Source organism: Pseudophryne corroboree, chromosome 4 (assembly GCF_028390025.1).
Source record: "Pseudophryne corroboree isolate aPseCor3 chromosome 4, aPseCor3.hap2, whole genome shotgun sequence".
Classification (NCBI taxonomy): domain Eukaryota; kingdom Metazoa; phylum Chordata; class Amphibia; order Anura; family Myobatrachidae; genus Pseudophryne; species Pseudophryne corroboree.
In genome coordinates, this window is record NC_086447.1 from 848,254,595 (window position 1) to 848,271,414 (window position 16,820).

Below are 16,820 nucleotides of genomic sequence, written 5' to 3' on the forward strand. Positions count from 1 at the left end.
TTGCATTCAAGACATTCCACATATCCACCCAGTCCGGTGTCGGCTTTGCCGACGGCGACCTGACCATCATGCACTCCCCCTCCTCCTTAGGTGAGCCTTCCTCGTCAAACATGTCGACACACACGTGCCGACACACTTCACACACACAGGGAATCTCTTTTCTGAAGACAGGTTCCCCCTGAGGCCCCTTGGAGAGACAGAGAGAGAGTATGCCAGCACACACCCCAGCGCTATATAACCCTGGCGAAAAACACAGATTGTTTACCCAGTAGCGCTGCTTAATGTATAAACGCCAATAATGTGCCCCCCCTCTACATTAAAACCCCCTTTCACCGTGTGTCAAGCAGGGGAGAGTCCGGGGAGCTTCCTCTCAGCGGTGCTGTGGAGAGAAAATGGCGCTGGTGAGTGCTGAGGGAGAAGCCCCGCCCCCTCGGCGGCAGGCTTCTGTCCCGCCCAAACTTACTAAAAAATGGCGGGGGCTCTTTTATATACATGTACAGTGCCCACCTGTACATGTATATAGACTTTTGCCATAGGAGAGGTGTTTTATTGCTGCCCAGGGCGCCCCCCCTGCGCCCTGCACCCTTACAGTGACCGGAGTGTGTGAGGTGTATGGGAGTAATGACGCACAGCTGCGGTGCTGTGCGTTACCTCAGTGAAGCACCGAAGGCTTCTGCCGCCTGAGACGTCTTCTGTCTTTGTTTCTTCTGGCTCTGTGAGGAGAACAGCGGCGCGGCTCTGGGGTGAACGCCCAGGACGAACCTGTGTTCATTCCCTCTGGAGCTAATGGTGTCCAGTAGCCGAGGAAGCAGAGCCTATCATTTAAGTAGGTCTGCTCCTCTGTCCTCAGTCCCTCGATGCAGGGAGCCTGTTGCCAGTAGTGCTCCCTGAAAAAGAGAAAAAATCCTAACAAAAATGCTTTCTAAGCAGGAAACTCAGGAGAGCTCCCTGCAGTGCACCCATTCTTCTCTGGGCACAGTCTAAAACTGGGGTCTGGAGGAGGGGCATAGAGGGAGGAGCCAGTGCACACCCAGAGTCCAAAGTCTTTCTTAAAGTGCCCATGCCTCCTGCGGAGCCCGTCTATTCCCCATGGTCCTTACGGAGTCCCAGCATCCTCTCGGACGTTAGAGAAAAGTAATTATCCCTCTATTTCTATATACCACATTAAAATAATGAGACACCTACAAGAAGGGAGAACACCGGTCTTTGAGATTTAAGGTGAATACACAAGAACGGGTGTAGTACGGTATGCCGGCGCTCGGGCTCCCGGCGACCTGCATCGTTGAAGTGATCGGAGTGTGATTGACAGGAACTGGGTGTTTCTGGGCGGAAACTGACCGTTTTCTGGGAGTGTGCTAAAAAACGCATACGTGTCAGGGAAAAACGCGGGAGTGTCTGGAGAAACGGGAGAGTGGCTGGCCGAACGCAGGGCGTGTTTGTGACGTCAAACCAGGAACTAAACGGACCGAGCTGATCGCAATCTAGGAGTAGGTCTGGAGCTACTCAGAAACTGCAAGAAAATATTTAGTAGCAGTTCTGCTACTCTTTCGTTCACTATTCTGCTAAGCTAAGATACACTCCCAGAGGGCGGCGGCCTAGCGTTTGCAATGCTGCTAAAAGCAGCTAGCGAACGAACAACTCGGAATGACCACCATGGTTTTGCCCATTAGCTAACAAATTTGCTGCTGCGATCAGATCTGAATTAGGCCCCATGTTTATCTATCTTTCTTTCTTACAGTATATATGTTACAAACGTTTAAAAGGAAAATAATTGGGGTAAAGAATAAAAAAGTGGCTTTCACAACCCATTAAGGAAATTACTTTGTCCTGTTATTTCTCAATGACAAAGCACCAACTGCTTACCTAATTTTTTTGTGTATCATAAATCTGCTGATTTTACTATATTTACAGGATAGCAACACTTAGGGCCTCCTAGTTCCATCTGCAGAAAAGAATACCATAGCATTATGGCAATCTGTCCACACTTTCCTGACTACACCCATGGAACATAAGTAGAATATCGCAAAATCTGATTTTTGGAATATTCCGATTTTTCTACTGTTGCATTATACAGTTTATGCATTTGCACACTTTGGGGTTCAAAAGTCAAAACATTCTATACTTAGGGGTTGTTCCTATTAGCCGCACCTTACCTCCAGACTCTGATTATTGTTTCAAATGTAATTAAATTCCAATGTGATTACATCATTTTTATCAGCAGTCGATTCTATTATACTATTTTATTATACTATTTAATTATACTTATTTTATTATACTATTGTTTAGTTTTAGTCCTGTGAACATTCTAATGCATTGGCAGCAGGTTCCTCTAGAATTGTGAGCATTCTACTACATTGGCAGAAGGTTCCTCTAGAATTGTGAGCATTCTACTGCATTGGCAGAAGGTTCCTCTAGAATGGTGAGCATTCTACTGCATTAGCAGAAGGTTCCTCTAGAATTGTGAGCATTCTACTGCATTGGCAGGCGATTCTTCTAGAATTGTGAGCATTCTACTGCATCGGCAGAAGGTTCTTCTAGAATTGTGAGCATTCTACTGCATCGGCAGAAGGTTCCTCTAGAATTGTGAACATTCTAATGTACTAGTGGCAGTTTCTCTAGATTTGTAAGCATTCTAATGTATTGGCAGCAGGTTAATCTAGAACTATGAGCATTCTAATGTTGGCAGCAGATTCATCTAGAATTGTGAGCAATCTCCTGTATTGGCAGTAGTTTCCTCTTGAATTGTTAGCATTCTTACGAATTGACAACAGGCTAATTTAAAATTGTGATCGTTCTATTTCTAATATATTGACAGCAGGTTCCTCTAGAATTGTGAGCATTCTACTGCATTGGCAGAAGGTTCCTCTAGAATGGTGAGCATTCTACTGCATTAGCAGAAGGTTCCTCTAGAATGGTGAGCATTCTACTGCATTGGCAGGAGAGTCTTATAAAATTGTGAGCATTCTACTGCATTGGCAGTAGGTTCTTCTAGAATTGTGAGCATTCTACTGCATCGGCAGAAGGTTTCTCTAGAATTGTGAACATTCTAATGATTCTAATGTACAAGTGGCAGTTTCTCTAGATTTGTAAGCATTCTAATGTATTGGCAGCAGGGTAATCTAGAACTATGAGCATTCTAATGCTGGCAGCAGATTCATCTAGAATTGTGAGCATTCTCATGTATTGGCAGTAGTTTCCTCTTGAATTGTTAGCATTCTTATGAATTGACAACAGGCTAATTTAAAATTGTGATCTTTCTATTTCTAATACATTCCAATGCATTGTCAGTAGCTTCATCTTGAATTGTGAGCATTCCAATGCACTAATGGGCTACATGATGTCTGCAACAGCAATCCTTTGATAGCTGCTTACCCGACAAGTAACCAACAAATACACTAGACTCACATCAGTGAAGGTAGTTACAATTACTGTGATATAGCTTTAATACTAGGCTCTCTAAGTTTGCTTTTAAGAGAAAACCCAATGATAAAGAATTTCAGCTTCTTAAGACAATAACTACTATAAATACCTATAGGGCTACTGTCTAGGAATCATTATCTCGGCCCTCTATGCGTTGGAAATCTCCCAGGGTCTCCATGTATGGGTGACATGAGGCAAGAGTGATAGAATAAAGCATTGCTGTACTTTTCTATTGAAGAGAAAATGTTACACTGATTATTTGATGTATGTATATATATATATATATATATATATATATATATATATTTCTTCTTTTAATTTCATTTGTTAAAATTTCTACATAAATTTCTACATCTTTGATGCACGCAATGAGTCACCCACCCAGTGTCCGTCGCCCAGTGGCACAGAACTACTGCAGCTAATGCTAAATCTGATGCTGATTTTTTGGGTTGAGGTCTTCAGACCTGGAGTCATACAGTCTACTTGTAAGATGTAGAACCAAGAAGTTCTTGCAGGTGGGACAATCTTTGAACCTGCTTACTCTCATTCTTGGAAGGCCCTGCAGTTGAAAGCACATGTGACATCAGGTACCGCATCACACCTCCATTCATTCCAGCTCAGGTAACTAAAGAGATTTCAACCCTGCCAATCCTTTCCCTAGGATCTACAGCAGTGACTCCCAAACATTCTTAAATCATAGCATCCTAGAGCAGAGGTAGCCAACCCTGGTCCCCGAGAGCTACCAACAGTTCACATTTTCCAGCTCAACTAGCAGGTGCACAGGTGCAGTCATTACTCACTGACACATTTTAAAAGAACCACAGATGGAGCTAATTACTTAACTTGTGATTCTGTGAGGAGAACTGGAAAACGTTAACTGTTGGTCGCTCTCGAGGACCAGGTTTGGCTACCCCTGTCCTAGAGTATCAGTATAGTTTTCATGGCAGCCGTAGGCCAAAAGATACTTATGTAGAAATTCAGCAAAAAGGATTAGATTAAATAAGTTAGGTTTTGTTGCGTGGTGTTGCCCAGGCTTGTGCTTCTGTTTGTCTGCATATTCTATGATTGACAGCCACCAGCACTGGTTTTGCCTACCACACTGACCATAAATAATTTGATTTGGTTCTGGACCACCAACCCGTGGCAGCCCTGTAAGTGGCCTTTGCCATCTAGTTTTGGAATCAATGATCTACAGAGTGTCTCCCAAGCTAGGGGTGAACCTACAGTATCCATACTGGAATGTTCTGGCAGCAGATAGTGGTCCACCTACGTCCACTCACATTTTGTGTACACACAATAAAGGATCATATTCCACTAAAACAGAATATAACACAACCTTCCAAGGTATTGTATACAGCCCTCAGCCAGCCACTAAACTTTAAAGACAATGCACATCATTCATCATATCAATGCTGACCTCCAGTTGAGTGCTGAAAATGGGGGGCATGCAGAACCCACACGCTGTTATTTCCATGAATCTGTAGCACATGTACCCCTCTTCCTTATAGAAACAGGTGGCCAGCAAAAACCCAAAGTGGGGCTCTTAGGCACCCAAACACAGCGGGGTAAATTTACTAAGATGGGGGTTCTATTTAAGATGGGATGTTGCCCATAGCAACCAATCAGCTTCTACTTCTCATTTATCTAGCACCTTCTAGAAGATAAGATAATACCTGGAATCTGATTGGTTGCTATGTGCAACATCCCATCGTAAATAGAACCCCCATCTTAGTAAACTTACCCCAGCATGTCCAGTACTTTGCACGGGTTTGTCTGCTTTATGGGGGTCATTCCGAGTTGATCGTTTAAATTTAGCACAGCTACTATCAGGCACTCAGACATGCGGGGGGACGCCCAGCACAGGGCTAGTCCACCCCGCATGTTAGTGCCCCCCCTTAGAAGTGCAAAAGCTTTTTGCATTTCAGGAGTATCTCCCGGCCAGTGCAGCTCCTGCGGCTGGCCGGGAGAACCTCTTCGCTGCCCGGGTCGCAGCGGCTGCGTGTGACATCATGCAGCCGCCGCGGCCCTCCCCCCAACGGTCCGGCCACGCCTGCATTGGCCGGACCGTGCCCCCTCCCACCCAGCAACCGCTAGGCAACAACGGCCTTCGGACGTCTGGCATGCGCCGTGCACTGCGGCATCGGCGCATGCGCAGTTCTGACCTGATCGCACTGCTGCGAATAAATGCAATGTGTGATCAGGTCAGAATGACCCCCAATGTGTCTAAACCTGGTGCATTTGGACACAACATGGTCCATAGGTGTCCACAGCACTCGTGCCCATTGGTAAACCAATTGAATATAACCCGTTTGGTGCCCAAAAATAATAGAATTCTCCCCTATGAGTACATGTCTAGAATGTAAAAACGTAATTATTAAAATCATCTTAACAGTTATCAAAATTCTCATCAACTGAAACAAGGACACATTCAGTTAGATATGAACAGAGTCTGGATTCAGTTTGGTGTTCAATTAAATCCTTCAATTAATTCAGCCGACCATACAATGATTTATCTGCTAGTTCAGTGTAAAAAGGCAGAATTATCATTTCCAGGAGCTAAAATTACAGAGCACATCCAGAGACTTCCGTCTCTCCTTCTTCATTTTAATACAATCTAGGGCTCAGACTTGGTTCAGTGATTGGCAGACACCTTTATATCAAGCATTCCGTATGTGACAGAATCACAGATTCTAGATTTGGTGCATTCTTCCTTTAATCCAATATTATGGCAAATAAAGGTCTATTTCTGTCTACTGTAACTACTGTCTACTGACAGGACAGAATAGAGTAAGGGTACATATATACAGGGCAGTCATCTTGCTTTGCCACTCTTACCCCTCCACTGTTAAATTGCAGCAGAAAAGAACTCAGCTAGAACTGTGATCACTTGGCAAACACTACCCCCGTGGAGGGGAAGACAGTAATTGGTTAAATTAAAATAATTTAAAAAAAAATAAGAATTTACTCACCGGTAATTCTATTTCTCGTAGTCCGTAGTGGATGCTGGGAACTCCGTAAGGACCATGGGGAATAGCGGGCTCCGAAGGAGGCTGGGCACTCTAGAAAGATCTTAGACTACCTGGTGTGCACTGGCTCCTCCCACTATGACCCTCCTCCAAGCCTCAGTTAGGTACTGTGCCCGGACGAGCGTACACAATAAGGAAGGATTTTGAATCCCGGGTAAGACTCATACCAGCCACACCAATCACACCGTACAACTCGTGATATGAAACACAGTTAACAGTATGAAACAATAGAGCCTCTCAACAGATGGCTCAACAATAACCTGATTTAGTTAACAATAACTATGTACAAGTAATGCAGATAAACCGCACTTGGGATGGGCGCCCAGCATCCACTACGGACTACGAGAAATAGAATTACCGGTGAGTAAATTCTTATTTTCTCTAACGTCCTAGTGGATGCTGGGAACTCCGTAAGGACCATGGGGATTATACCAAAGCTCCCAAACGGGCGGGAGAGTGCGGATGACTCTGCAGCACCGAATGAGAGAACTCCAGGTCCTCCTCAGCCAGGGTATCAAATTTGTAGAATTTTGCAAACGTGTTTGCCCCTGACCAAGTAGCTGCTCGGCAAAGTTGTAAAGCCGAGACCCCTCGGGCAGCCGCCCAAGATGAGCCCACCTTCCTTGTGGAATGGGCATTGACAGATTTTGGCTGTGGCAGGCCTGCCACAGTATGTGCAAGCTGAATTGTACTACAAATCCAACGAGCAATAGTCTGCTTAGAAGCAGGAGCACCCAGCTTGTTGGGTGCATATAGGATAAACAGCGAGTCAGATTTTCTGACTCCAGCCGTCCTGGAAACATATATTTTCAGGGCCCTGACAACGTCTAGCAACTTGGAGTCCTCCAAATCCTTAGTAGCCGCAGGCACCACAATAGGCTGGTTCAGGTGAAACGCTGACACCACCTTAGGGAGAAATTGGGGACGAGTCCTCAATTCTGCCCTATCCATATGGAAAATCAAATAAGGGCTTTTACAAGACAAAGCCGCCAATTCTGATACTCGCCTGGCAGAAGCCAAGGCCAATAACATAACCACCTTCCATGTGAGATATTTCAGATCCACGGTTTTTAGTGGTTCAAACCAAAGTGATTTTAAGAAAACTCAACACCACGTTGAGATCCCAAGGTGCCACAGGAGGCACAAACGGGGGCTGACTATGCAGCACTCCTTTTATAAATGTCTGAACTTCAGGTACTGAAGCTAGTTCTTTTTTGAAAGAAAATCGACAGAGCCGAGATCTGTACCTTAATGGAACCCAATTTAAGGCCCATAGTCACTCCTGCTTGCAGGAAATGCAGAAATCGACCTAGTTGAAATTCCTCTGTTGGGGCCCTTTCGGCCTCACACCATGCAACATATTTTCGCCATATGCGTTGATAATGAGTTGCTGTAACCACTTTCCTGGCTTTAGTAAGCGTAGGAATTACTTCCTCCGGAATACCCTTTTCCTTCAGGATCCGGCGTTCAACCGCCATGCCGTCAAACGCAGCCGCGGTAAGTCTTGGAACAGACAGGGCCCCTGCTGCCGCAGGTCCTGACTGAGTGGCAGAGGCCATTGGTCCTCTGATATAAATTCTTGAAGTTCTGGGTACCAAGCTCTTCTTGGCCATCCACGAGTATCGTTCTTACTCCTCGCCTTCCTATTATTCTCAGTACCTTTGGTATGAGAGGCAGAGGGGAGAACACCTAAACCGACTGGTACACCCACGGTGTTACCAGAGCGTCCATAGCTATCGCCTGAGGGTCCCTTGACCTGGAGCAATATCTTTTTTAGCTTTTTGTTAAGGCGGGACGCCATCATGTCCACCTGTGGCCTTTCCCAATGGTGTACAATCCTATTGGAAGACTTCTGGAGGAAGTCCCCATTCTCCCGGGTGGAGGTCGTGTCTGTTGAGAAGATCTGCTTCCCAGTTGTCCACTCCGGGAATGAACACTGCTGACAGTGCTAACACATGATTTTCCGCCTATCGGAGAATCCTTGTGGCTTCTGCCATCGCCATCCTGCTTTTTGTGCCGCCCTGTTGATTACATGAGCGACTGCCGTGATGTTGTCTGATTGGATCAGTACCGGCTGGTTTTGAAGCAGAGGCCTTGCTGGCCTCAGGGCATTGTAAATGGCCCTCAGATCCAGAATATTTATGTGTAGGGAAATAACCTGACTTGACCAAAGTCCCTGGAAGTTTCTTCCCTATGCGACTGCCCCCCAGCCTCAAAGACTGGAATCCATGGTCACTAGGACCTAGTCCTGTATGCCGAACCTGCGGCCCTCTTGAAGATGGGCACTCTGCAGCCACCACAGTAGAGATACCCTGGTCCTTGGAGACAGGGTTATCAGCCTATGCATCGGAAGATGAGATCCAGGCCACTTGTCCAACAGGTCCCTCTGAAAAGTTCTTGTATGGAACCTGCCTAATGGGATTGCTTCGTAAGAAGCTACCATTTTTCCCAGGACTCGCGTGCAATGATGCACCGCTACCTATTTTGGTTTTCAGGAGGTCTCTGACTAGAGATGACAACTCCTTGGCTTTCTCCTCCGGGAGAAACACTATTTCTGGTTTATGTCCAGAACCATCCCCAGGAACAGTAGACGTGTCATAGGAACCAGCTGTGACTTTGGACTGTTTAGAATCCACCTATGCTGTTGTAGCACTTTCCAAAATAGTGCTACCCCGACTACCAACTGCTCCTTGGACCTCGCCCTTATAACGAGATTGTCCAATTACGGGATAATTACAACTCCCTTTTTTTGAAGGAGTATCATCATTTCGGCCATTACCTTGATAAAACACCCTCGGTGCCATGTACAGTCCAAACGGCAGTGTCTGGACTTGGTAATGGTAATCCTGTACCACAAATCTGAGGTACTCCTGGCGAGGATGGTAAATGGGGACATGCAGGTAAGCATCCTTGATGTCCCGGGATACCATGTAATCCCCCTCGTCCAGGCTTGCAATAACCGCCCTGAGCGATTCCATCTTGAACTTGAATTTTTTTATGTTCAAGGATTTTAAATATAAAATGGGTCACACCGAACCATGCGGTTTCGGTACCCCAACCCGTGTGGAATAGTAACCCCGTCCTTGTTGAAGTAGGGGCACCTTGAGTATTACCTGCTGGGAATACCGCTTATTAATTGCCTCTAGCACAGCCTCCCTGCTTGAGGGAGTTGTCAGCAAGGCATATTTTAGGAAACGGCTGGGGGGAGACATCTCTAATTCCAGCTTGTACCCCTGAAATACTACTTGGAAGAAACAGGGATCCACCTGTGAGCGAGCCCACTAATTGCTGAAATTTTTGAGGCGGCCCCCCACCGTACCTGGCTACACCTGTGGAGCACCCGCGTCATGGTGTGTACTCACAGGAGGCGGGGGAAGAATCTTGATTCTGGGAACAGGCTGACTGGTGCAGCTTTTTCCCTCTACCCTTGTCTCTGTACAGAAAGGAAGCGCCATTTGACCCGCTTGCTTTTCTGAAGCCGAAAGGACTGTACCTTTTTCTGTGAGGAAACCTGAGGTAAAATTATTTCTTCCCAGCAGTTGCTGTGGATACGAGGTCCCAGAGACCATCCCCAAATAATTCCTCACCCTTATAAGGCTCTCTATGTGCTTTTTAAGTCAGCATCACCTGTCCAGTGACAGGTCTCTAATACCCTCCTGACAGAATGGACATTACATTTATTTTGGATGCCAGCCGGCAAAATATCCCTCTGTGCATCCCCCATATATAAGACAACGTCTTTAATATGTTTTTATGTTTGCCAACTAGTATCCCTGTTTGACAGGGTCACCAACCACGCTGCAGCAGCACTATCTGCAGGTCTCAGTCTAGTACCTGAGTGTGTAAATACAGACTTCAGGATAGCCTCCTGTTTTTTTTTTTTTTTTTATCAACAGGTACCTATTAAAGTGGCCGTATCCTAAGACGGCAGTGCCACCTTTTTTGACAAACGTGTGAGCGCCTTATCCACCCTAGGGGATATCTCCCAGCGTAACTTATCCTCCTGGCGGGAAAGAGTACGCCATCAGTAACTTTTTATAAATTACCAGTTTCTTAACGGGGGAACCCACGCTTTTCACACACTTCATTTATTCATCTGATGGGGGAACAAAACACTGCCTGTTTTTTCTCCCCAAACCTAAAACCCATTTATAGAGGTTAAAGTCAGAAATGTATAACACATTTTTTATTGCCGGGATCAAGTCACGGATTGGATTGTGTATATGTCTCCACCTTGTCGACACTGGAGTCAGACTCCGTGTCGACATCTGTGTCTGCCATCTGAGAGAGCGGGCGTTTTTGAGCCCCTGATGGCCTTTGAGACGCCTGGGCAGGCGCGGGCTGCGAAGCCGGCTGTCCCACTGCTGTTACGTCATCCACCCTTTTATGTAAGGAGTTGACACTGTCGGTTAATACCTTTTACCTCTCTATCCACTCTGGTGTCGGCCCCACAGGGGGCGACATCACATATATCGGCCTCTGTTCCGTCACCATATAAGCCTCCTCATTCAACATGTCGACACAGCCATACCGACACACTGCAGACACACAGGGAATGCTCTAAACGAGGACAGGACCCACAAAAGCCCTTTGGGGGGACAGAGTGAGAGTATGCCAGCACACACCAGAGCGCTATATACTGCAGGGACTAACTGAGTTATGTCCCCTATAGCTTTATATCTATATATATAATGTATACTGCGCCTAAATTTAGTGCCCCCTCTCTCTTTTTTTAACCCTTGTAGACTGCAGGGGAGAGCCAGGGAGCTTCCCTCCAACGGAGCTGTGAGGGAAAATGGCGCCAGTGTGCTGAGGAGATAGGCTCCGCCCCTTTTTCGCGGCCTATTCTCCCGTTTTTTATGGACTTCTGGCAGGGGTATTTACCTCATATATAGCCCCTGGGGCTATATATTGAGGTATTTTTGCCAGCCAAGGTGTTTTTATTGCTGCCTCAGGGCGCCCCCCCCCAGCGCCCTGCACCCTCAGTGACCGGAGTATGAAGTGTGTGAGAGGAGCAATGGCGCACAGCTGCAGTGCTGTGCGCTACCTTGGTGAAGACTGAGTCTTCATGCCGCCGATTTTCCGGACCATCTTCTTGCTTCTGGCTCTGTAAGGGGGACGGCGGCGCGGCTCCGGGACCGAACATCAAGGCTGGGCCTGCGGTCGATCCCTCTGGAGCTAATGGTGTCCAGTAGCCTAAGAAGCCCAATCCGGCTGCAAGCAGGCGAGTTCGCTTCTTCTCCCCTTAGTCCCTCGCTGCAGTGAGCCTGTTGCCAGCAGGTCTCACTGAAAAGAACAAATTCTAAGACTATAACTTTCTAAGAGCTCAGGAGAGCCCCTAGTGTGCATCCAACCTCGGCCGGGCACGAAATCTAACTGAGGCTTGGAGGAGGGTCATAGTGGGAGGAGCCAGTGCACACCAGGTAGTCTAAGATCTTTCTAGAGTGCCCAGCCTCCTTCGGAGCCCGCTATTCCCCATGGTCCTTACGGAGTTCCCAGCATCCACTAGGACGTTAGAGAAAATATTTTTAAAAAATAGACCCCTTAAGGTGGGTACACACAGCATGATTGGACAAACGATTGCTGCATTCCCAATCCATCGTTCCATGTGTATGCATGATATAGTGCATGGCGCGCTCCCGTGGGGTCGTCCATCGCTTCCCCTGATTTTACTGCATGTTCAAAAGATCAGGGGAAGCGGCTGCCGATCCCAAGCAGCGTTTTGTGGGCACTGACGCTCTGTAAGGGGTGCAGTCCGGGCAATGGAGGCGTGTCCAGACCATTGCTGGAGTGGGTTGCTGTGGCTGCGTAGGCAGGGGGGCAACCCAAAACATGTGAGAGCATGTTTGCGGGGGTGGGGGGCAGGACCCGGCATGCGGGGCAGACTTGCCCTGGGCTGGGCGTACCCCCGCATGTTAGAGTAGGCTGAATTGGGCCCGAAATGTGGAAATAAACTGCCACCCTATACTATACCCTTATGGCACTACAAGTACATGTATACACTTGCACCCATGTGTATGCTGGTGCTTATAGTTCTACAAGTGCCAGTATACAAGAATATTTGTGGGTTAATAGCGTAACTCAATGACCAGGATTATTATTATCATTATTATTATTATTATTATTATTATTATTGTTTATTTACATGGGTTCCAAAATGGGCCAAAAGGGTTCCTCAGTGCCTAACAAAGTACATAAACAAATGAGCAAAACAAGAATACAAAGACCTACATTACAAGACAATGCATGGTATATAAACATTGCTGCATCTGGGGACATGACACTAAGATAAGAATCAGGGTGGCAGAAACAGAGGGTTTGGTGCCATTGAAGGGAGTATGAAGTAGAAGATAATCTAGGTATGAGAAGGAAAAGCACATGAGGGGAGAGGGCCCTGCTCGTGAAAGCTTACATTCTAAGGGGAGGAGCAGACAGACAGGGGTGACACAGATGGGGTAGACAGTGAGCATGGAACAGAGGGTTAGGATGAGAGATGGGCTGGTACTCTCCAGTTGCAGGGTGACAATCAGTATTTCAGCCCACACCATCAGTGGACTTTTTTTTATCATTAAACATCATGCGGCCTGAGCTATCCAAACCACAACTACCGCTTCCCAAAAGGGACACTTAGTATCCAGACAAATCTACCTGAAATGCAGATTGACAAATTGCATTTTTTGTTCCTGTGATTGGATGCACATCCAATCACAGGAACAAAAAATGCAATTTGTCAATTTTGCCTTTAGAAATTATTCCGGTTTATGGTTACGGAACGCGCATCATATTGCACGAAAATCTACTGTTTGATCCCCCTATAGGTACGATTCCTAAATGTAACCATAAATAATGTAGACAAAGTATGTGATACCAAATCCACGGGGCACTTGACAACAATACATGATAATTACACAATACTCTTGTGTGTATTTTTTCACTATGAATTTTTTCAACATTAACTGATACATTATTACTGCTATTCCAACATGTAGCACCAGCTGTAACCCTGGGGTCAGGGACTGAAAATAAGGGTTCCGCCACTGTTCTTGTACTGATGCAAAGAGGATAATTGTATTGTCCTTTCTTTAACTTTCACTTTTCCTTTTTATGGGATTGTTACTGGAGCGCAACAGATCATGCTGGCGCTGTATAAATAAATAATAATAATGCTACTATATCTCATGTAGAGCGACATTTTCCTGTGTGCGAAAAATCCTGGAAGACATCAAAGGTGGAAAACAAACGGGCACACCTGTGGATAGGTAATACACCTGTGGATAGGCAGCTAGTACTCATTGGACGCAATATTAGTCCTGCCACTAAGTGCACCCATGTGCTACATTTTTCAGAAACTACAGATGTGGCAACATAAACCTATCCTCAAAGCACGCTATAGAGCCCTGTCTGACGCTCCAGAGTGATAGCTAGCTTAGCCGTGACAAGCATTCTCAATACATGAGTCTTATACCCCTTTCAGATCTCCAATGCCGGATTCCATGCGGGAATTGGAAACGGGTCCTTCCCGGGTGGGATCCGGCATTGGAGACTCTGCTACCCCTTTCGCTGGCTTCCAGACCCAGCAATATGGGTCGGTTGCCATAGCAGCGGGGGGCGGAGCCGGCAGCGGGGGTGGGGGCATCGCTGGGAGATGAGCTCATTTCCGCGCCGCCTCTCCCTATCTAGTAAACGGGTCCCAGGTCGCATCGACCAGGGAATCCGTTTACGCAGCCACTGACCCAGTATTCAACCCGGGAATAACCCTTCTTATAACCCGGGTTCGATTACTGGGTCAGGCGACCCGGGAATTCTGACATGGCGCTTTCACACCGCACACTTACCCATGTTGACCCGGCAATGTGACGGGTGATACCGGGTTATTTGTGTGATGTGAAAGGGGTATTATGTGTATCACTAATGCGACAAAACTACAATGCAAGGGTACACTGACCACTGGCGTTATACATTTCATGTACTTCTGTGTGGAACTCTGGGGCAGATGTACTAAGCCTTGAAGAGTGACAAAGTGGAGAGATAAAGTAGCAGCCAATCAGCTTCTAACTATCATTTTTCAAACACAGCCTGTAACATGGCAGTTAGGAGCTGATTGGCTGTCTCCAGTGGCAGCTCCAGAGGTGGGGTCGCAGCGCAGTCCACAATTCAAATAGGGGTGCCACATGCTTCTCCAAACACTGCCAAACATCATTATCCGGGAGTCACTGGCAGTAGGTGTGGCTTCCCTATTTGAATTTTGGACTGGGCGGAAGCCCCACCTCTGGCTGTCTCTAATCTGGCGAAATGTTCCGATACAAGGGAATGCGCCATAACTTAATGTTTTTACCAAGTTCTTTGTGTCAAAAGCACTAATCTAGCTAATCTTGCACTTTGTATGTGATGCATTCATGTCTGTTTATCCTCTCAATTTCATGTTTTTGCTCCGATTATTTTTTTTCATTACAAAAAAAGTATTTATCTAGTGTCCCTAATACACTGTGAGTGACTCTGTATGTGGCTAGGATGCAATTTTTTTGGGGGAAAAGTATGAATGGCTTCCCAGGGCAGAGAATCTAAGCCGCGCCAAGCGTCTTGTGTCATATGGCGCAGAAACACATCTGTGTTCTGTATTTTTAGGAAGCCTTCAATTAGCAATATTTGGAATTTTGTTTATGTATCATCCACAATAAAAAAAAATTCTAAATCAAAGCTGTACACATTGCAAATGACTTATCACCCAGCACACAATTGTATCATAGTTACTGCTACATGATAACCAGGTGCATACATTGCTCTGAGTATCCTATGAACAGTTCCCAGGTTCCTTATCACTCCCTGCCAACTCTGTGCATGCAGAAAGAAGGAGAGCCGGCAGCAGACCACCTGCACACCCTCCGGTGCCAGTGGGTCGGTGGCACATCATGCATGGGGCATTGCTTACCTGATAATATCATCATTGTGGCCTAGGAAGAATTTCTGGCTGTGCTCCCGGGTGTTGTAGACCACTCCAACGCCGGCCACAAAGTACACCACCTCCTTGCCGGCTGTGTAGTACAGGTTGTTGCGGCACTGGTGCCCCCTGTACCCGTATACCCACTCCAGGCGAAGCTGGCATCCAGGAGCTGTCCTGTCCGCCATGATACAACAAGGACACCACGGCTGCTGTGTGTGCAGGGGGGATAAGGAGTGGGAGAGAGGAAGGGTGGCACAAGGTCTTCTCCCCAGACAGGGTGTCCTCTCCCGGGCACTGCGGGCACCTCCTCCGCTAGGGAAGCCTCTGCTGTCAGGATCCTGATTTCCCCCACCCTATGCACAGGGAAAGCTAATGGCAGCGGAGAAGCCAGCTAGTGCCACCATAATCCCCTGTCCAGGCAGATCCCCAGCAAGGAGGGAAGGGATGAGAGTGCATGCATGGATTCCTTCATTGCAAGACCACCATCATCATCATCTTCTTCTTCCTGCTCCCAGTGCATGCACGGACCGTGCATGGGGAGGGGGCGCCCTGTGCTGCAGGAGAGGGGGGTCCCTGTAAGTTTATCCCACTTGCAGCTCTGCTTACAAACAGGTGGGATGGGGTGTGGGGAGAGGCTTCCTGCTAATGGATGCTGGTGCAGGGATGACTCCCAGTGAAGCCCGGCCAGGTCCAGCAGCAGTGTGCACAGCAGTGATTCCTCAATGCAGCATCCAGTAGTGTGCAGGATACATCATGCCAGTCTCAGTCAGCACCACAGGCTTGCAGACAGCGCAGGGAAGTGCTTGCAGTAATGTAAGGAGAGCAGGCTGGCTGGGCTCAGACTTGTAGCTGTACATGCACACAGGAGCCAGCACATAAATCGGTGCATGCATCCAATTGCTGCCTGGAGGAGTGATATTGCCAAGTAATCATGGTGGGCATAAAAAAAATAAGAAATAGGAGAAACTAATGAGCCCCTGCATCAATACTCATTATTAGCGGAGGATGGATGCGGCTCTGACAAGCGCAGCACGGCCAATAAGCCTCGCATGAACCACTGGAGGTGAAATAATACACTGGCCTCAATCACAGACAGCAGGCGGAGGCTGCGTAGCGTAAGGAGTAGGAGATAGACAGGCGGCAGCGCCGAAGCTCTGGCGTAGCCAGTTGCCAGAATATGGCTAAGCGTAGTTGCCAGGGTAGAGAAGCATAGAAACGGCGACGCCAAGCGGGCGGTCACCAGCTGCTCCCAGGCAGCCCAACCCAGCCTGTAAATAGACGGGATGGTTTCTAGAAAGGATTCTGGGAGATGTAGTTCCAGCCTTAGAGCTCTAGCGCACTGTGTACTGGGGTTTTGTTGGGAAGAAACTACATTTCCCAGAGTACCATGCGGCCTAATCCAATCTCAACGGTTTATTTTATACTGTGTTGTC

General features: G+C 47.1%; 1 protein-coding gene across 1 annotated transcript in view; it reads right to left on the reverse strand.

Annotated features, from left to right (window-relative positions):
• Positions 1 to 16,458, reverse strand: part of EML6 (EMAP like 6) — a 363,450-nt gene extending 346,992 nt beyond the window's left edge. The window contains exon 1 of the mRNA XM_063918642.1: positions 15,376 to 16,458. Within this exon, the coding sequence (XP_063774712.1) occupies positions 15,376 to 15,572 (197 nt within the window). The 5' untranslated portion in view covers positions 15,573 to 16,458. The remainder of the gene's footprint in view (positions 1 to 15,375) is intronic.
• Between the last annotated feature and the right edge of the window lie 362 nt (positions 16,459 to 16,820).